The sequence below is a fragment of the Peromyscus eremicus genome, chromosome 22 (genome assembly GCF_949786415.1).
Source record: "Peromyscus eremicus chromosome 22, PerEre_H2_v1, whole genome shotgun sequence".
In the NCBI taxonomy this organism is placed as follows: domain Eukaryota; kingdom Metazoa; phylum Chordata; class Mammalia; order Rodentia; family Cricetidae; genus Peromyscus; species Peromyscus eremicus.
This window is the reverse complement of record NC_081437.1, coordinates 18,936,343-18,953,755: the sequence shown is the minus strand read 5'-3', so window position 1 is coordinate 18,953,755 and position 17,413 is coordinate 18,936,343. Positions and strand designations below refer to the sequence as shown.

Below are 17,413 nucleotides of genomic sequence, written 5' to 3'. Positions count from 1 at the left end.
ACTGTGTATCATTTCTGTTCTCTCTCCTCATTCCAACTCTTTCTATGCCCCTAACTCCCTCTCAAATTCATGACCTGTTCATTAATTATTATTGTTATGTATATGTATGTACACATCATGTACAACCTACTGAGTCTGTTTAGTGTTGCTCCTATGTACATGTCTTTAGGGTGACTACTTGGGATTGAATAACCTGTCTGGGTCATCCCTAGAGAAACCTGGTTTCTCTTTCTCCTGGCAGACACTGATTGCCTATGACTCTTCATCTAGGGGTGGGGCCTTGTGAGACTTCCCCTATAGAGTGAGTGCGCCAGTGCGCCACCGTGCCGCCACTGCCCAGCTTAGGAGTGATTCTTACCTCATGGCAGTGCTTCCTGCAGCATGCTGTCTACAGTTCGCAGTTTCCTCTTTGGAGGGGAATCACCTTCTTCACTTCCACCATATCTGCTCCATCCCTCTTTCAAAGCCTTTGAAACGTCCATTTGTCAGATGGCATTCTGCTTTCAGTGTTTAGTGGGAATATTTTTCTTGACGGCACATGAACGTCAAAGGCAGACCCCTGTCCTCAAGTCTTTGGTGTGTAAACCATTGAGTCGGTGCATCCCCGAGTCTCTGTGTTCTGCACACACTGTTCTTGTTGGAGCGGTTGGGAGGTGGGTGACTTTCTGCACTTTAGCTAAGAGCATAGGAAGAGAGGCCATGGGGTCAGAAGTGCCTCTCATAGAGGCTGCTCTCATAGGTTTCCGAAGCCCCAATGTTCATATTTATTTCAGGTTCACACTTCTGAGAAGTGAGGAGGTCTCATTTTAGAGAGGAGGAAACCACTTCCCAGGGCCTGGCTGATTTGGAAGACTCTTCCTACCGTGTGTGCTCTCTTCTGTCTCGTTACTGTGAGTTTACAGTAATTGTAACCTCAAAATGGGATGAAAAGAAATTCAGTTGGCAGTGCCACTGAGTGCAGGGTGTAGAGGGTGGTAGAGCCAGGTTCGCAGATACACCTACTAAGAAGAGTTCTTTCCTCTGAAAATTCTGGAGAGCACGTTTAATAATAAAATCTTCTGCCAAATAGTGTTGTGTATTTTAAAGGATTCCTTTTCTGACTAGGATGTGGCTCAGTGGTAAAATGCTTGCCTTGCATGCATAAGGCACAGAGTTCAATTCTCAGCACTGATATATCCTTGGAATTCATTTTTAAATGTCTCCTATTTCATCATTCATGGCGTTAATAGTGATAAATATTCCTGTTCATGCTTGGTAAATGCATTCTCTTTGTAGGATTGCTAATGGAGGCTAACAGAAGAAGGTTATACATTTTTCTTAGAAATTATATTTCAAGCAATAGATAAAACCTTTTAGTTACAAAAGTGAGTTTGGAAGAAAATTACTTAATAAGACATTGCCTTAGGACCTGCAGAAGCTTTCTGGGTGCAGAGACTGCTGACTTGTCCAGCTGCTGTGAACAGTTCCTGCACAGAGCGAGGGCTCGGGTGCATTAACAAGCAAACTTCAGGAAGACCTCATCCCTTTTTCCCCCCTCTTCGTGCATTTCTGTGTCTCTGTCCCCTCTCTCAGGTTCTTGCATGAAATTTTTTAAAAATGTTACTCTGTTCTTTAGTTCTGACTTGGTAGTATCATCAATTTCTGAATGATAATTATCTTAAATTATTCACTTAAATGTGCATAATTTCATTTGGAAAATCTTATAAAATGACAGAGCGTTGCTTGGGACAAAATACTACTGTCGACTTTTGCTGTTGTCTTCGTTTTCTTCACTGTAGGGAGACTGGTCTAGATTAAGGTGTCTGGAAACTCAAAAGGGGATTGTGAGAAGGGAGGAGAGCCTTAGGGAGGGGAAGGAGGAGAGTGATGAGGTAGACTTGATGAGAAGGCAGAAGGGGAGTGTCTTGGGGAAGGAAGGGAGGCAGCCAAAGGATGGGGCCACGGGGGAGAGCTGTGGGGCAGCGACCAAGGAGAATCAGTGGAATTGCACACGTGTGTGCATTCACTCTGGTGAAATCCAGTATTTGTATGCTAACATAAAAAGTTATCATTATTAATTTTTAATGAAAGGAAATAAAAGGCAAAGCCGCTCATGGGTTGGGTGAGTGGTGAGTGGAGAAAGCAGGTGTCTCTAGAGGCAGCCAGATCATGTGAGCGAGGGAGGGAGCGAGTGAGTGAGTGAGTGAGCTGGACATGGGGCAGTGAGGAGTTCTAGGGACTTTGGTGCCACTAATATTTCGTTGACGGTCTTCATGCTAGCCTTTAATGAACACTGTGAGTTAATGGATAAATTTGACCAGAGACAAACTTGTATTATTTTTACCTAATAGTTCTTAAAGTTGGCTGCACTTAAGCATTACCTGTGGAGCACTTAAAAAAAAATATGGATGCCCAGATCCTTTTCTTCTTGAAATTAATTTACTTTTACAATTCTACAAGCTTCCTAGGTGCTCCTAATGAGCAGCCAGGATGTGAATGACTAATTCGATTCTGACTAGGAGCTTTCCACACCTGACTTCTAGAGACAAGCAAATGCTTGTTTAGAAACAACCAACCCACAGCGGTTAAAGATGGCATCAACTTTCAGACAGATAAACAAGCCCCTTTCTTTGTAATGAGCCGTAATGAAGGTTGTTGTTGGAATGCCCACCCAGGATTAAATGTGTGCATTAAATGACTGCATTAAAGTGTGCCCATTATGCCAAGCAGTCCCCGTTTACCACTGTACTCTTGGTTTCCCCCAAACTTTCACTGCTGGTTCTAGTTCAAGTTTCTGCCTGAGTTCTGTTTGAGGACTGGTGTAGCTTTCTCTGGGATTAGGTGTCAGTATGTGCATACTTTAAGTCTCATTGTAGGTGAGTTTTCTTAGGATGTCCCTTTTAAGAAAGCATTTTGCCTGAAGTTAGGGCATCTAACATGGAGGACTCTAACCACAGCTAAAAGGATTCTCCAAGTTTAAAATAATGTTCTATAATGTGAGTTGAAAAAAGATGAGAACGCCCCCTCTCCTCTCTGTTTTTTTTTTTTGTTGTTGTTGTTTGTTTGTTTGCTTAGGTTGTCAAATCTGCGTTTATCTGTATTGTGATTTTGGGGGGTTGGGGGCAACTCTAAGAGCTGTACCTCGCTTACCCCTTCTTTCCCTGCCCTCCCTCCTTCCATCAGTGTTTACTTTCACAACCGAAGTTCTGGGCCATTCAGACGTCAGCCTTGATCCTGCGGACAAAGCTTGAGAGAGGAAGCACGCGGAGAGTGGAGCGGGCCATGAGGCAGACGCAGGTAACGTGGTGACGCCCTCCCTCGGTTGCTGTGACAAGTGTGTGCGTGTGGCACGTGCGAGGAGTTCCACTCACATCTTGCTCTTCCTTAGGTTACAGCTTCTAGAATGTGATTTGGCAGCAAAGCTCAGCTTTGTCTCTACTCTGTAGCTCTGTGACCTCAGCGTTTAACCTCTGTAATCCCGAATCTCCTCTTGTGTCCATGCACTATGCAGCCGAGAATGAACTCCTGATCTAGTCACCTTCCAAATGCTGGGGTTGGCATGGGCTGCCGTGCCCAGCGTGGATTTTGAATATTGGTTCTGGTGTCAGGTGGTGAGAATGTGGTTTGAGTGGGGAGCATAGGTTTCAAAGCAGAGTGATGGTACTCTGTTGCCAGGTCTGTTCTTCCCTAGGCCTTCGGTGTTTGGGGGCTCCTCATCTTCTCAGCCTGTGCCACTTTATCAAGAGAGGTGGATATTTCTACCCGAGGAACAGAATGAGGGAGCTGTCAGTCCTGCCTCTGCAGGGTGTACTTTAGGGGGAAATCTTTTTAGTTCCCCAATTCCCAAATTTTGGAACTTAGCCAAATCATGTGACAGGACGAGTCCATGGATTGTCTAATTTATGTCTTTGTGGAGCCCTTAGCTCATACTCTGAACTTCTGCCAGTTCCTCTGATTCACAGTGTGGTACTCAGTGTTTGTTGAAATTACTGCATCTCTCGAGAGTAAGGAAATGATTTAAAATAACAAATATATATGTAAAATGAAGTTTTTATTATTATTATTAAACATGTCTTAATTTCTGTAAAGATTGGTTTCCTTCCAACACTGTATAGAGCTAAATGATGAACTACTAAAGTTGAGTGGGATGGCAAGGGGGCCAGAAGGGCTGTAAGGGAAAGGCCCAATCACGTCCTAGTCCTGTGGAAGGAATGCAGGCATTCTGAAGTCAGGTGACTCATCCAGACAGTCTGTATGGGCTGTAACTTAGTTATGGGCAGTTACATTGAGGGCTGCAATGACAGGTCCTTTAAGGACTTTTAAGTGACAGGTGCCAAAAGTAAGAAGAAAATGTTGCATCATGCATGGAGTTAAATAACCAAAGATTCTAAAAGCCACAAGAGACAGGGGAATTATAAACTCAGGACAAACCATTAAAAAGTCTATCCCATGAAATCTTCTAGGCTGAGTATTGTTGCCTATTCAGGTTAAGATTGTAGGTGAGGATCAGGTCAGTGCTTGTGGAAGCCCTGTTTGCTGGAATGTCTAAGGTTTTAACTGAGTATATTATCGTGGAATCACAGCTGTCCATGCTCTGGTGGTTTGAATAAGAATGGCCCTCATAGGGTCATATATTTGGATGCTTAGTCACCAGAGACTGGCACTGTTTGAAAGGATTAGAAGGATTTGGAGGTGTGGCCTTATTGGAGGAAGTTTGTTGCTGGGGGTGGGCTTTGAGGTTTCAAAAGCCCCTGTCAAGGCCAAAGTCTCTTTTTCTCTCTCTCTCTCTGCCTACAGATTAAGATGTAGTTCTCAACTCTTGTTCCAGTGTCAGCCTGGGTGCTGCCGTGCTTCCTGCTGTAATGATAATGGGCTGAACCTCTGAAAGTGTAGGCAAGCCCCTGATTAAATGCTCTCTCTTCTAATAGTTACCTTGGTCATGGTGTCTCTTCACAACAGTAGAACAGTGACTAAGACAGTAGTCTTACTCTACTTTTAAAAAAAATGTAGAGTGTAGCTTTTTATATTGTCGTTCAGCTTTCTCTTCCTCATCAGAATCAATTTTTTGAGGTATTTCTTAGCTATTTTTGTTTCTTTATTTTGAAAACTTATTCAGGTCCTAAGGCCAATTTTTGAATAAGTTGTTTGCTTTTTAAAGTTCTTTATATATTCTGTCATATGATAACTGGTGAAGATTTTCTCCCTCTCTGTGGTCTTCTTTGCTTGCTTGCTTGTTTCTTTATCTGTGCAGAAGAATTTTATTTTAGCAAGGTCCCATTTGTCAATCGCCATTCTTCATCCTGGGCAAGTGGAGTCCTATCCAGCAAATCTTTTCCTATACATGTTTTCTTCTAGCAGTTTGAGTGTTTTTGTACAAGGTCATAGATATGGGCTAATTTCACTCTTCTTCATGTGGATGTCCAGTCCTCCCAGCACTGTTTGCTGAAGATTCTGCCTTTTCTCCAGTGTTTGTATCTTTGACATCTTTGTTAAGTTTTGGATGGCTGTAGTTATGAGAACTCCCGTATGCGTCTTCAGTCTTGTTCCATACAGCTCACTATGGTAACTATCGAGTGATTATAACACATGGAAGCACACTTCCTGTACAGTCCCTCCAGTCCTGAAGGTTTAAAGGACCTGAAGTCAGAAAGTTATAGGAGTACTGACCCCAGCTATGGCTAAGGGAGGGATGTCAGTGTGGTCACCTGGTGTGGTCGCCTGGTGTGGTCACCCGGCTTCCTCGAGGCTGCCTCTGTTGGTCTGTCTTCTCTGTGGAAGCTTGAAGAGGAGCTCTCGCTCTCCCAGCTCCTGTTAACAGCAGTGGCTGAGCATGTTGCTGACTATGGCAGGTCCTGATTCCTGTGTTAGGGGCTTTGAGTGCAGCAAAGAATGGTCAAATACAGTTCTCTGTGTTTCTCCTGCAAGAAGCTGCTTTTCATTTCAGTCTGGGTTGTCTGTGTAGAGCTGAGATAAGGCTTAGAAGCTGCCGGATCAGCTCGCCTGCTCCACAGTCCTGGGGCTTTGACCTGGATTTTATTTCTCACAGGTGCCATTGGCTAGTTATTATGTAGTACTGGTTCAGCATAGGTTTAAGGATGTTGTTGAAACAGTAAATTTTAATTCTAACTTCTCCTTCCCTTGGGGAATTTTATTATCCTTGAGAGTCTGAAGCAGCAATCTATTTGACTGCTCGGTTTGTAAATCACTGTCGACTTCAGGCTCCTGTCAAAAAAGAGCTGTTCCACCCAGCTGTTGCTGTATTTGTTTAAGTACGTATTTTAAATTCTTTAAATAAGTCCTATCCTGTACACCCAGACATGTACAAAGATCGCACAGGAAGCAAATCAAAGGTGAGCTAGCACGTGGTCAGTCAGCCCTTTCAGATCATGAGCTAGTCTCTGTTTGGCTCTTCAGAAGGTCCACAGACACTTTGATATACTTCTAGTGAGAATGAATTGCTTCAGTGACAGGGAGGCCCTTTGGGACCAGCTCTGCTCCTTTGAAGATGTATGCCCGTACTTTCAGATGTAGGCGCACGAAGTCTAAATCATACCAGACCTTGTGCAGAGTCGTCTTACGTACTAAATCATTCTCTGTGCTAACGTTAAATTTTAGTCTTGATCTTCTGTAGGCTTTTCTGGGGAATTCTTTACTGAAGATGGTACCAAAGGAAGAGACAATTCTTTACATTCTGGGGTTTCATTCTTCTATGCCCATTCTATAGAGACACCCTCTGACCCATGAAACTGTAGTTTCTGGGCATGTGGGCATTGTTATTGTGGGAGTGTGGGGGCTCCATATGCACAAATACTTTGCTTTTAGAGTGAGTTTAAGAGAAATGACCTTAAACGGAAATATTAAGACTTGAAAACAAGCTAAGTATGGTGGTATGCATCTGTATTCCCAGCCTCTGGGAAGCTGAGTCGGGAGGATTTCAGGAAGTTTGAGATCTGTCATGGTTACCTATGGGTGAGGGGGAGACCCCACTTTTTGGACATGTGGTTTTGCTTCCAGCAAGTATACATACCCATACTTGTGATTAGTGACTGGTGCTAACAGTTAACCGACTTACCTTAAATATCTGAAATAAATAAAGCTCTTGGGACCTGGAGGGATGGCTCAGTGGTTAAGAACACCTGTTGCTCTTGCGGAGGCCCTGGGTTTGATTCCTTGCACAACCATCCGGAGCCCTAGTTGTAGGGGCTCTGATGCCTTCTGAGCTCTGCAGGCACAAGGCACACCAGTGGTGCACATAAATAAATGAAAGGCCAAACATCTACATAAATAAAATAAAGCTACAAAAATGAAGAAAATTTTAAAACAACAGTCACTCCACCAAAGCTTTCTTCAGGAAGCCATCCTTGTAGATTGGCTGAAAGTGCAGAAAGTATTTTAAAAATCCTCTCATGGATGAAGGCCTCTGCGGTTACGTGATCACTTCTTTGTGGGTGGACCTGGAAGAGAGCTCCTATTGACCGTGCCTGTGGGGATTCCAGTTTGTTTGACTGTGGTAGAATTGCTTCAGAACTTTCTAGAAATTAATTTAGTCACCCACTGCTGCCAGCCAGGTCCCTGGGCTCAGAGACCCCCCCCCCCCCCCACCTTTCCCATGTAATACCACCAACTGGAGACCAAGTGTTCAGATCTGTGGGCCTGTGGAGGACATTGCACATCGAACCATGACAGGATTTGCTTAGGATGGGTTTGGAAGTTAGCAAATAAAAAGAGAGTCCTTTGAGCTCATTGGAGAGAATAGCAGTATACCGCCATCCTTTTTTGTCTATTAGTTTAATGTTTTTAGTTATTGTGGTAGCTAAGCTTTACTTAGGTGACTGTCATGCTTAAGACAGCAAGAAGTTGTTCTGTGAGGAGAGAAGTAGATAGCTGTTAAATTAATCTTTATCATGTGTAGAGTCAATTCAGCTCACACCAGTGATTCTCAACCTGTGGATCACGACCCCACATATTGTATATTAGATATTCTGCACATCAGATATTTACATTATGATTCAGAACTGTGACTTTGCTACTGTTATTAAGTAGCAACGAAATAATTTTATGCTTGGGGGGTCACATAACATGAGGTACTGTTTTGAAGGTTTGCAGTATTAGGAAGGTTGAGAACCACTGCTCTAGACAATGTGATGCATGTTGGCTCTATTCCATGTGGTGGTCTTTGCTGTTTCAGAGAGTACTGACTGAGTACATCAGACACAGATACCTACAAGTCACCCAGAAGTATCTGAAATGCACACAAAAAATTGATGATTAATAAGCCAAGAACTACTTACTGAGTAGCTTAATGTTACCTAGTCATATCATCAAACAACATGGATTTTGTTTGAAAATAATATTTTACATGTAACTGGGGCTTAGTAAATTAATTGTATGATGTTACTTTTAAATTTTAGATTATTAAGTAAAAGTTTCTTTTTCTTTTTGAAAATGTGGTATGTTGATTTTTTTTAAAAAGGCTTTCTTTTCATGAAGGAATTCTGTGATCTTTATTTTTGTATTGTGACCATATGTCTTCAGGCAGAAGTTGCTGTTCATTCTTTGCCCTCCCTGTCTCCTCCCCTCCCTCCCTCCCTCAGTGAAATAGCCCTGGCTAGAGGCATGCAACCTTTTTGCTATTAAGTTTCTGTGAAGCAGGGCCAGGAAGCTTTGTCAGGATGGTTGAGGAGTGTGGTTATGTCTCAATTTGTTCGGACTGACTTTGATTGAATAGACTCTTGGGCTGTCCAAGAAGTGATGTGTACTACTGCGTTTGTTCTGACATGTGAACTCACTCTCTGAGATACTGAACCAACAAGTGGATCTCCTCCCTTGCACATGGCAGAGAACCACAGTTTCAGAGCTGCTGTGCCAATTAGGAACGGCCTTCTGTGTTTAGCTCTGTATTACTTACTGTTCTCATCTCTGTAATAAAATACCCGACAAAAGCAACTCGGGATTTATTTTGTCTCCCAGTTTGGGAGATTTTAGTTCATCATGGCAGGGAAGGCCTGGTGAGAGCAGCTCAGTCCGTGTTGGTGGGAGCATGAGGCAGCATGGCTAGTCACATTGGCCAACCAGGATGCAGAGAATTCTAGATCAGAATTAAAGGCAGGTATAACCTGCTGCTGCCTGCTAGAACTCTTGACTCAAAGGTTCTGCAACCTCCCAATATTGTAGGAGCACTCGGCAGCTGGGGACCAAGTGTTCAAACCCTCGCACCTTTGGGGGACATTTCATATCAAACCATGGAGGATTTTGTCAGGATGTGTTAGATTCCTGTCCTTATCTTTCTTCTAAGGAAGTTTATTGTTGATCCTTAATTTATTTTTAATTTTGTAAATAATTGAAACAACTTGGAAGTAGACACCAGTATAACAACCTTCCATATCCTAATGTGTGAGAGAGTGTGTTGTCACATGGTGCCTTGCCCTCCTCAAGTACAGGAAAGGCATTATCCTACACAACAGCTTTCTATGTTAGAATGGGAAAATTAAGAAAGGTGGGTTAATAATAATAATCATTGTGAGAAAAAAGGTAACAATAATTCACAATTGAAATTCTGATACTAAGCCTGGCATGGTAGTGCACACCTTTAATCCCTGTACTCAGGAGGCAGAGGCAAATGGACCTCTGAGTTCGAGAACAGCCTGGTCTAGAAAGTGAATTCCAGGACAGCCAATGCTACACAGAGAAACCCTGTCTTGAAGCCCCACTTCTCCACCAAGGAAAAAACCAGGGTCTGACACCAGAAAAAGCCTGTAGTTAGTACAGATCTCCTGACAAATGAGAGGCAGGCAGATGGTTGTGGTAATGGGGCTGTCATGTGTTTGTCTGGGATTCTAGACTATGTCTGTATTGAAGCTGACATTTTGTATGGGAGCTTTTTTGATGACTAGCCACTTGATTACTATATAGTGCCAGGTTTTGACTCTGCAGTTGGCCTGGGTTCCTGTTTTCAGAGAGCCAGCCTGGTCATCTCATCTGCTTCTTGGTGTAGTCTCTGGGAGCTGTTTTTCATTACTAGGTTGGGAATTTCAGGACATCACAGGAATTCAATTACATAGCTTGCAGCCACCCGCTGCACCGTACAGATGGTCTTGCATGAATGGATGCCCACCCTTACATCTCTTTTACTGAGGAATGAGAGTTTAGGAGTCCAAGAATACATTGAAGAAGACCCCAGACTCAAATGGTAGGCAAGAACAAGGAGCGTTTATTTACCAGCATGCAGGATTGACCATCTGTACAAAAATGGTGACCTGGGACAAAGGTGTGCAGGTCCTTTTAAGCATGGCTAGGGGAATTTTAGGAACAGTTAGGTCATCTCAAACATAATTGGTTAAACAGGCAGCGGTTATATTAATGCATTTTTGATAGGCTGAGGTTTTAGTTTTTTTTATCTTTGGACATACTTGGGTAAGTTTCAAGGGGGTTGTGGGAACTATCCTCATTTGGACATTGCTTTGAGATATTGTGGGGTGACTCAGGCTTTGTATGTTTCTTCTCCCTCTGCTGTCAGGGGTGTTGTTGATTAATAGCCCATTGCTTAAGACACTGAAACTTAGACCAGCTTGTAAAATGGAGGAAATTTAGACCTCTCAAGAGTACTTGTTTATAATTGGATAGACCTGCTTTTTCTCTTTACTTAATTCCTAAGAAAAAATTCCCAAGTTTCTCATATAGTTACTCTCTCATTGACATTGGAGAGTGACATTGTCAAAATAGCATCACGGTGGAGATAAATACAATAAAGAACAATTTTTCATAGAAAAAATGAAAATTTTTAATAAGAAGGTTAGTTCTTTGAAAGCTTTATTATAGGAAATTTTAGTTTAAAAAGTTTCCTAGTAATATCTATGTGTGCGTGTTTATAGAACTATTGATTAAATTTCAATTTTAAAATACTTAAACTGAAAAGAAACTTCATACATCTCTGTTGGCCTTGACAAAATGACTTGAGTTCTTTATTTATATTAATTTTTATGTAAGAACTTCGTTTACATTAAAACGACTGCACCTACAGATTGTGATTATTGTGTGTTCTTCAGGCTCTTGCAGACCAGTTTGAAGATAAAACTACACCTGTGCTGGAACGTCTGAAGATCTTCTATTGCTGTCAAGTGCCCCCTCACTGGGCTGTCCAGGTACTTCTGTTTGTCTTCGTGTAAAAAATGCTCGAATCAGAGAAGAAAATACGTTAGAAAGGGACGACTTAAGTGTAACTATTGAATTTTTAAATATTTCATTGAAATGAATAAAAGAGGTTGGGGATTTTCAGTTGTTTCAAATTGCCATTTTGATTAAAGTGATAATGGATTTAAAAAGTTTTGAAATGATTTTAAATTGAAAGTAGGTAGAACCCTAGAAATTAAGATAGGAGAATCATACATGCTTTTGTTTTCCTTTTCATGAATTGGAGTTTACTAAGGAAAGGTTTTAATACAGATTTAAGCATAGGTATGGAGAGAGGGAGAAAGAGTGGGAGGAGAGAGAATGCATTAGACGAGAACGGATTTGGACTTCTCAGGAGAGTTGCTTGCCTGCTTTCCTTTTCGAAAGGACATTTTATATTAGCTTTTAAAAGATTTACTTTTATTTTTATTATGTATAAGAGTGTGTATGTGTGAGAGTGTGTGTGTGTGTGTGTGTGTGTGTGTGTGTGTGTGTGTGTGTATGTATGACCATGGAGTACAAAAGAGAGTGTCCAGGACTGGGGCTGTAGGTAGTTGTGAGCCAGTTGACATTCATTACACAGGGGACTGAACCCTCCTTGTCTTGGAAGAGGAGAAAGTGCTCTTAACTGCTGAGCCATCTTTCAAGCCCCAGCATTTTATATTCAAATGTCTTCAAAGACTTTCTACCAAACAATAAACCTTTGAACCTTTTAATGGTATTTACAAAAAAACAAAAGGAAAGCATTTATTTGATACGTTATGTTTTAAGATACCCCTGACTGTTCTCTTTCCATGGTGCTGGGTGACTTGCGGAGCTCCTAAAGCCCCAAGCTGCTGTGGGATAATGCTCTTGTACACTGTAAAGATCTGCCACTTCTATTGGTTTAATATGCTGATTGGCCAGTAGCCAGGCAAGAAGTGTAGGCTGGGTGACCAGACTAGGAGAAGGCCCTCATGTATCAATTCCCAAGGACTAAGCACAGAGTTTTTTTTGTTTTGTTTTTTTCGGTTTTTTGAGACAGGGTTTCTCTGTGTAGCTTTGCGCCTTTCCTGAAACTCACTTGGTAGTCCAGGCTGGCCTCGAACTCACAGAGATCCACCTGGCTCTGCCTCCCGAGTGCTGGGATTAAAGGCGTGCGCCACCACCGCCCGGCGTAAGCACAGAGATTTTAATGGTGTCTGCATTGCTTCCTTGGAGCTTTAAACACTGGTTTATTGGATATGACCTTTACAGATCAGAGCTTCTCAAGGAAGGAATCTTTAGATAAGAAGGAAATAATTGACTTGGTTTTTTGAGTTCCGAGTTCTTAAAAATTTGATGTGTTGAGTATTTTGATCAGTACTTCATTGCCCGTAGAAAAGCTGCTGAAGTAGTGTGGTTCTCACAGATTCCTAGATAGTAGAGGTTGAATTCCATAAATGATGTATGTTTGTGTTACAATAAGCAGCCCTTTAAAAGGCAGGCTGGAGATAAGGGAAAGCAAAATGGATTTGCTTCCTGTTGAGGAGTGTTGGTGACTCTCATTTGTTTTTCTAGCGCCAGCTTGCAGGTTTGCTCTTTGAGTTGGGATGTACCACTTCAGCCCTTCAGATATTTGAGAAGCTGGAGATGTGGGAAGACGTGGTCATCTGTTACGAAAGGGCTGGGCAGCATGGGAAGGTACGTAACAATCATGTCTGTGAATGGTGGGCCCCTTCTTCCTTCCACACGTCTCCATTGCTCTTGAGAAAGCCCGCTTCTGACAGTGTTTACTCTCATTCCTTCTTTCACTAAAGACTTCTTAGTGCTTTCTCTGATTTCTGTTGGGCAGCTTATTTTATGTGTCCATAAAAGAGAAAAGCAGCCTGGAGTTGGTACGATGTTTGGCATTTAAGAAAGAATAATAAAAACTTTGAAGGCACTGAATGTTTTGATCTATTTTCCTATTGATTCTTCTATAGGTCAGCTTTGATGTAAAATATCAGGAATTAATTTTAATTGTCTTTGGGGTACCTGATTGTTAGAGGCTGTGGACACGAGGGAGTTATCTAGGGAAAGGCTATGTGAGCCCTGATGAGGCAGGAGCCTTATGAAGTGTGTGATGCATATTTAATTCCACTCTTAAACTGGGTCAAGAGAGAAAATGCTGGAATATTTGCATCTGTTATAAATCTGTTGTCTCTTCTTCTCATATGTGAACCATATTTTGAGACTTGTGTCTCTACACTGTGAGTAGCCATAAAACTGAATACATTGAAATCTTATGTTAATTAAAACAATTTAGTTTTATTTTATGTGTATGGGTGTGTTGCCTGTATATATGTATGTGCACTGTGTATGTGCTCGGTGCCCACAGAGGCCAGAAGAGGGTGTAGGATCCTCTGGAACTGGAGTTACAGGCGGTTGTGAGCTACTGTGTGGCTGCTGGGAACTGAGCTGAGGTCCTCTGCAAGAGCAGCCCGTGTGTTTAGTTGCTGAGTCAGCTCTGCAGCCCTGCTCACTAATGCCAATTGTACTTTCCATGACCGAGCAGAGCACACAACAGGGTACAGTCCTCAGGTTGGTCTCCACTCTCTTCTTTACCCTTTCCGTTGTTATGAAGACGAGAAACAGTGCTTCGAGGGCACGGTTTCTTCTCTGTCTTCCTAAGTGTGCATATTAGGAGAGCTGGGACAGTCACGTGTCTTTCATGAACTGGTCAATGACAGCGAAGCTCTACACAGTCCAGTGTGGGGAGAGACTGGCAGTGTCCCCGGAGATTCAAGGTCCCTTTCGTAGGTTTTTAGTCTTGCAGATAAAAGAATTTAAGATGGAGCTGGCATACTGGCTCTACAGGTAAAAATAATTGCTGTGCGCTGGGGCAGTGGTGGTGCACGCCTTTAATCCCAGCACTCAGGAGGCAGAAGCAGGTGGATCTCTGTGAGTTCGAGGCCAGCCTGGGCTACATAGTAAGAGCCTGTTTCAGACAAAACAAAACAAAAAAAAAAAATCAAAAGTTGATAAAGCTTTGTTTTGTACTAAGCTACATAAACAGATTACCATAGAAAATGTCCAACAATGTTCTGAAGGCAGAAATAATTGTCAAACTTTACTGAATAGATTAGGAAAAAAAAAAAAATCAAAGCAACCAGAGGCTAGTGTGAATTACTCAGAGCATTAGGCCATGGTCAAAGCATTTTCCTCTTTCATTAAGAATCTGTCTTATGATTGATAGCATCTCAAATTTGATGAAATGTAGAACCGTGTTTCTTCAAAAACTTTGATTTTGCTTTGTTTTGTTTTTTGGATTTTCGGAGACAGGGTTTCTCTGTGTGACAGTCCTGGCTGTCCTGGAACTCTCTTTGTGGACCAGGCTGACCTCAGACTCACTGAGATCCACCTGCCTCTGCCTCCCGAGTGCTGGGATTAAAGGTGTGTGCCACCACCGCCCGGCTCAAAACAACTATTGTCTCAGGTGTTTGTTTAAAGAAGGAACGAATGGAGAATGAATGTCTTAGTTTCCAGTTCCATGCAGCTCCTGTCTCATCATTCCTTACTGTGTAATTCTTTTACATCGGTTAAGAAATCAATAATGACTACAGGAAATATTGCTACCTTTGAAATGGTGGTATTTTAAAATGGCCTTCGTTCTTTTATGTGAGTAGGTGTTTTGCCTGCATGTGTATCTGTGTACCGTGTATGTATCCGGAGTCTGTAGAGGCCAGAAGAGTGTAGCAGATCTCCTGGAAGTGGAGTTAGAGACAGTCCTAAGCCCCCATGTGCATGCTGGGAGTCAAACCCCCGTTTCCTGGAGGAGCAGCCAGTACTCTTTACTGCCATGCTGTCTCTCCAGACGATGAAGTAGTGGTTCTTTAGACAGAAAATGTTGGAGGTTTTTAGAACATTAAGCAAGTGTGTGAATCACAAATATTCAAAGCAAGCTTAAAATATTAATTTAGTTATTTTCAGAAAGTATGGGAAGCTGAGATTCTCTAATTGAAGAAAAGCGTATAATGCATCATGCCCATCAGGGAAGGGATTGATGCTTTCCCTAATAACTGTAATGTTATTGTTTTCCAAGATTTGAACATGATCTTGTAGGAATTAGAGTACTGATAAATGCCTCTATTTCTAAATATTCTTGAAAATGTATATATTTTAATCTTTAGAAATGTAGTTATTTATTTTGTTGTATATTTTTGTGACTTATTGCTTACAAATGCCATCTTGATTTTTTTTTAAATTCTTTTTTGGATTTATTTTTTACTTTATGTGTAAGAATGTTTTGTTTGCATGTATGTGTGTACAGCACATGTGTGCCAGGTGCTTGCAGAGGTCAGAAGAGGATTATATCCCCTGAAACTAGAATTATGGATGACTGTGGGTCACCATGTGGGTTCTGGGAACTGAACCCAGGTCCTCTGCCAGATAAACAAGTACTCTTAACCTCTGAGCCATCTTACTAGTAACACCCCGTCTTGATTTTTAAAAGTTGGTTTTAACAATTTGTCTCAAAGAGAGAAGCACTTTTTTAAAAAAGATTTAATTGCTGGGCGGTGGTGGCACACGCTTTTAATCCCAGCACTTAGGAGGCAGAGCCAGGCGGATCTCTGTGAGTTCAAGGCCAGCCTGGTCTACAGAGTGAGATCCAGGACAGGCACCAAAACTACACAGAGAAACCCTGCCTCGAAACCCACCCCCCTAAAAAAAAAGATTTAATTACTTTTATATGAATGTGTGTTTTGCCTGCATGTATATAAGTGCACTGTGTATGTGTCTGGTTCCCATAGAGCCAGAAGAGAGTATTCTATCCCCTGGAACTGGAGTTACAGATTGTTGTGAGCCTCTTTGTAGGTGTTGGGCACCAAACCCATGTCCTCTGCAGGAGCAGCAGGCGCCCTTGACTGCTGAGCCCTCTCTTCAGCTGTCCCTGCCCCTCTTTTCCACATTATATTTTCAGATAAAAAGTACTGCTTCAAGTTGGGAGCAAGTGCTTTTTTTCTGAACAGTTAAGCTTCTGGAACTTGGCCATGTGCCGGTAGTTTTCACTACATTTTGATTTCGCTAGATGTTTGACACTTTAATCCTTGTATTTTCTGCTTAATGGAATAATTTATTTTTAAGAGGCTAATTTAGAGAAATGCCCGAGTCTAATGATTGTTGTGATGATCATGTTTACTCCTTGTCCTTGTAGGCACTTTGCCTTTCTAATTTAGAATACTGCTCGCAGACATTCTTGCTGTTTAATGGCCATTGGCAAAGCATCTAAGATTAATTTTGGTTGACCCTGGCATCAGAGCTGGTTCTCATCTGTTAGCATTAATTTTTCAGTTATTTGGCTCACTTGTCAAGAGTTTCCTTCAGTGGATGGCAAAAATCTCATTTTGCTGAGCAAACCCAGTTTGGTCTCTAAATAAGCAACAAAGACTGAGCTGGCATCAGCTGGAGGTGAGGCTAGAAGGTGAGAGTGTGGAGAGAAATAAGGATTGGGTCTCATTTCCTTATAGGAAACCAGGTTTGCCTGAAATCACATAGCCATAGCATTTTCAAATTACTGCAAGAGTGGATTCTTACCATTTTCTTCTAAGATCCAAGTAATGTGTTACTTTGAAAACAGCTGAGTGTTTTTAGTAGTCAGTTTAGTTTTTTGGGGGCATGGGTGGTTTCCAAGATTAGAGTTCCTTTATGTGCTTTGTGAGATTCCTTCTAAGTTCTTCGCCAGAGTGGGCTTCCTAGCGCAGTGTCTGACCATGGCAGTCTCTCCCATCAGTGACTTTGTCTCCAGGATGGAGTGAACGGTTGCAGGTGTATCATGGTCTGGCTGTTGCACGTGGCCTCATCCCTCCTAGTCTCTTGTCCATGTTACTCCCACGGTTCCAGGAAGATGAAGCTCCTGTAGTTAACCTGGCTTGGTGGCATGGTCTTAGTTCATGCTCTTGTGTCTGGAACTCTTGTCCTCTGTAGCTGCCTCTTGCTTGTTCTTTGGGTCTCCTTTGGTGTCTACAGAGCATCTGCCCTCTGCTTCCTCTCCAGATCTGCATTGCTCTCCTGTCACCTCCTCAGCTCCCAGGACTACTCTCCTGTCCCATTTGCAGCCTCATTTCCTCTGTGCTATTCACTCTATGTCATTTAGAGCTGTGTCCCCAGCCACCCCAGGCCCCACATCACAAATAGTTGAGAATGTACTAGGAGGCAGATACCCAGTGGAACCCTTATTATGGATGACTGACCATATGGCAGAACATCCTGTTTCGTTCTCAGTAGAGAGACCCGCCCCCTACTTTTATTTTAACTTTAGAAATAG

General features: G+C 42.2%; 1 protein-coding gene across 2 annotated transcripts in view; it reads left to right on the top strand.

The window, feature by feature from the left end:
* Positions 1 to 17,413, top strand: part of Ttc27 (tetratricopeptide repeat domain 27) — a 130,917-nt gene that overhangs the window by 46,115 nt on the left and 67,389 nt on the right. For both annotated transcript variants that reach the window (XM_059248265.1, XM_059248264.1), the window contains exons 10-12: positions 3,163 to 3,276; positions 11,025 to 11,120; positions 12,688 to 12,810. In XM_059248265.1, coding sequence (XP_059104248.1) covers positions 3,163 to 3,276; positions 11,025 to 11,120; positions 12,688 to 12,810 — 333 coding nt within the window. The remainder of the gene's footprint in view (positions 1 to 3,162; positions 3,277 to 11,024; positions 11,121 to 12,687; positions 12,811 to 17,413) is intronic.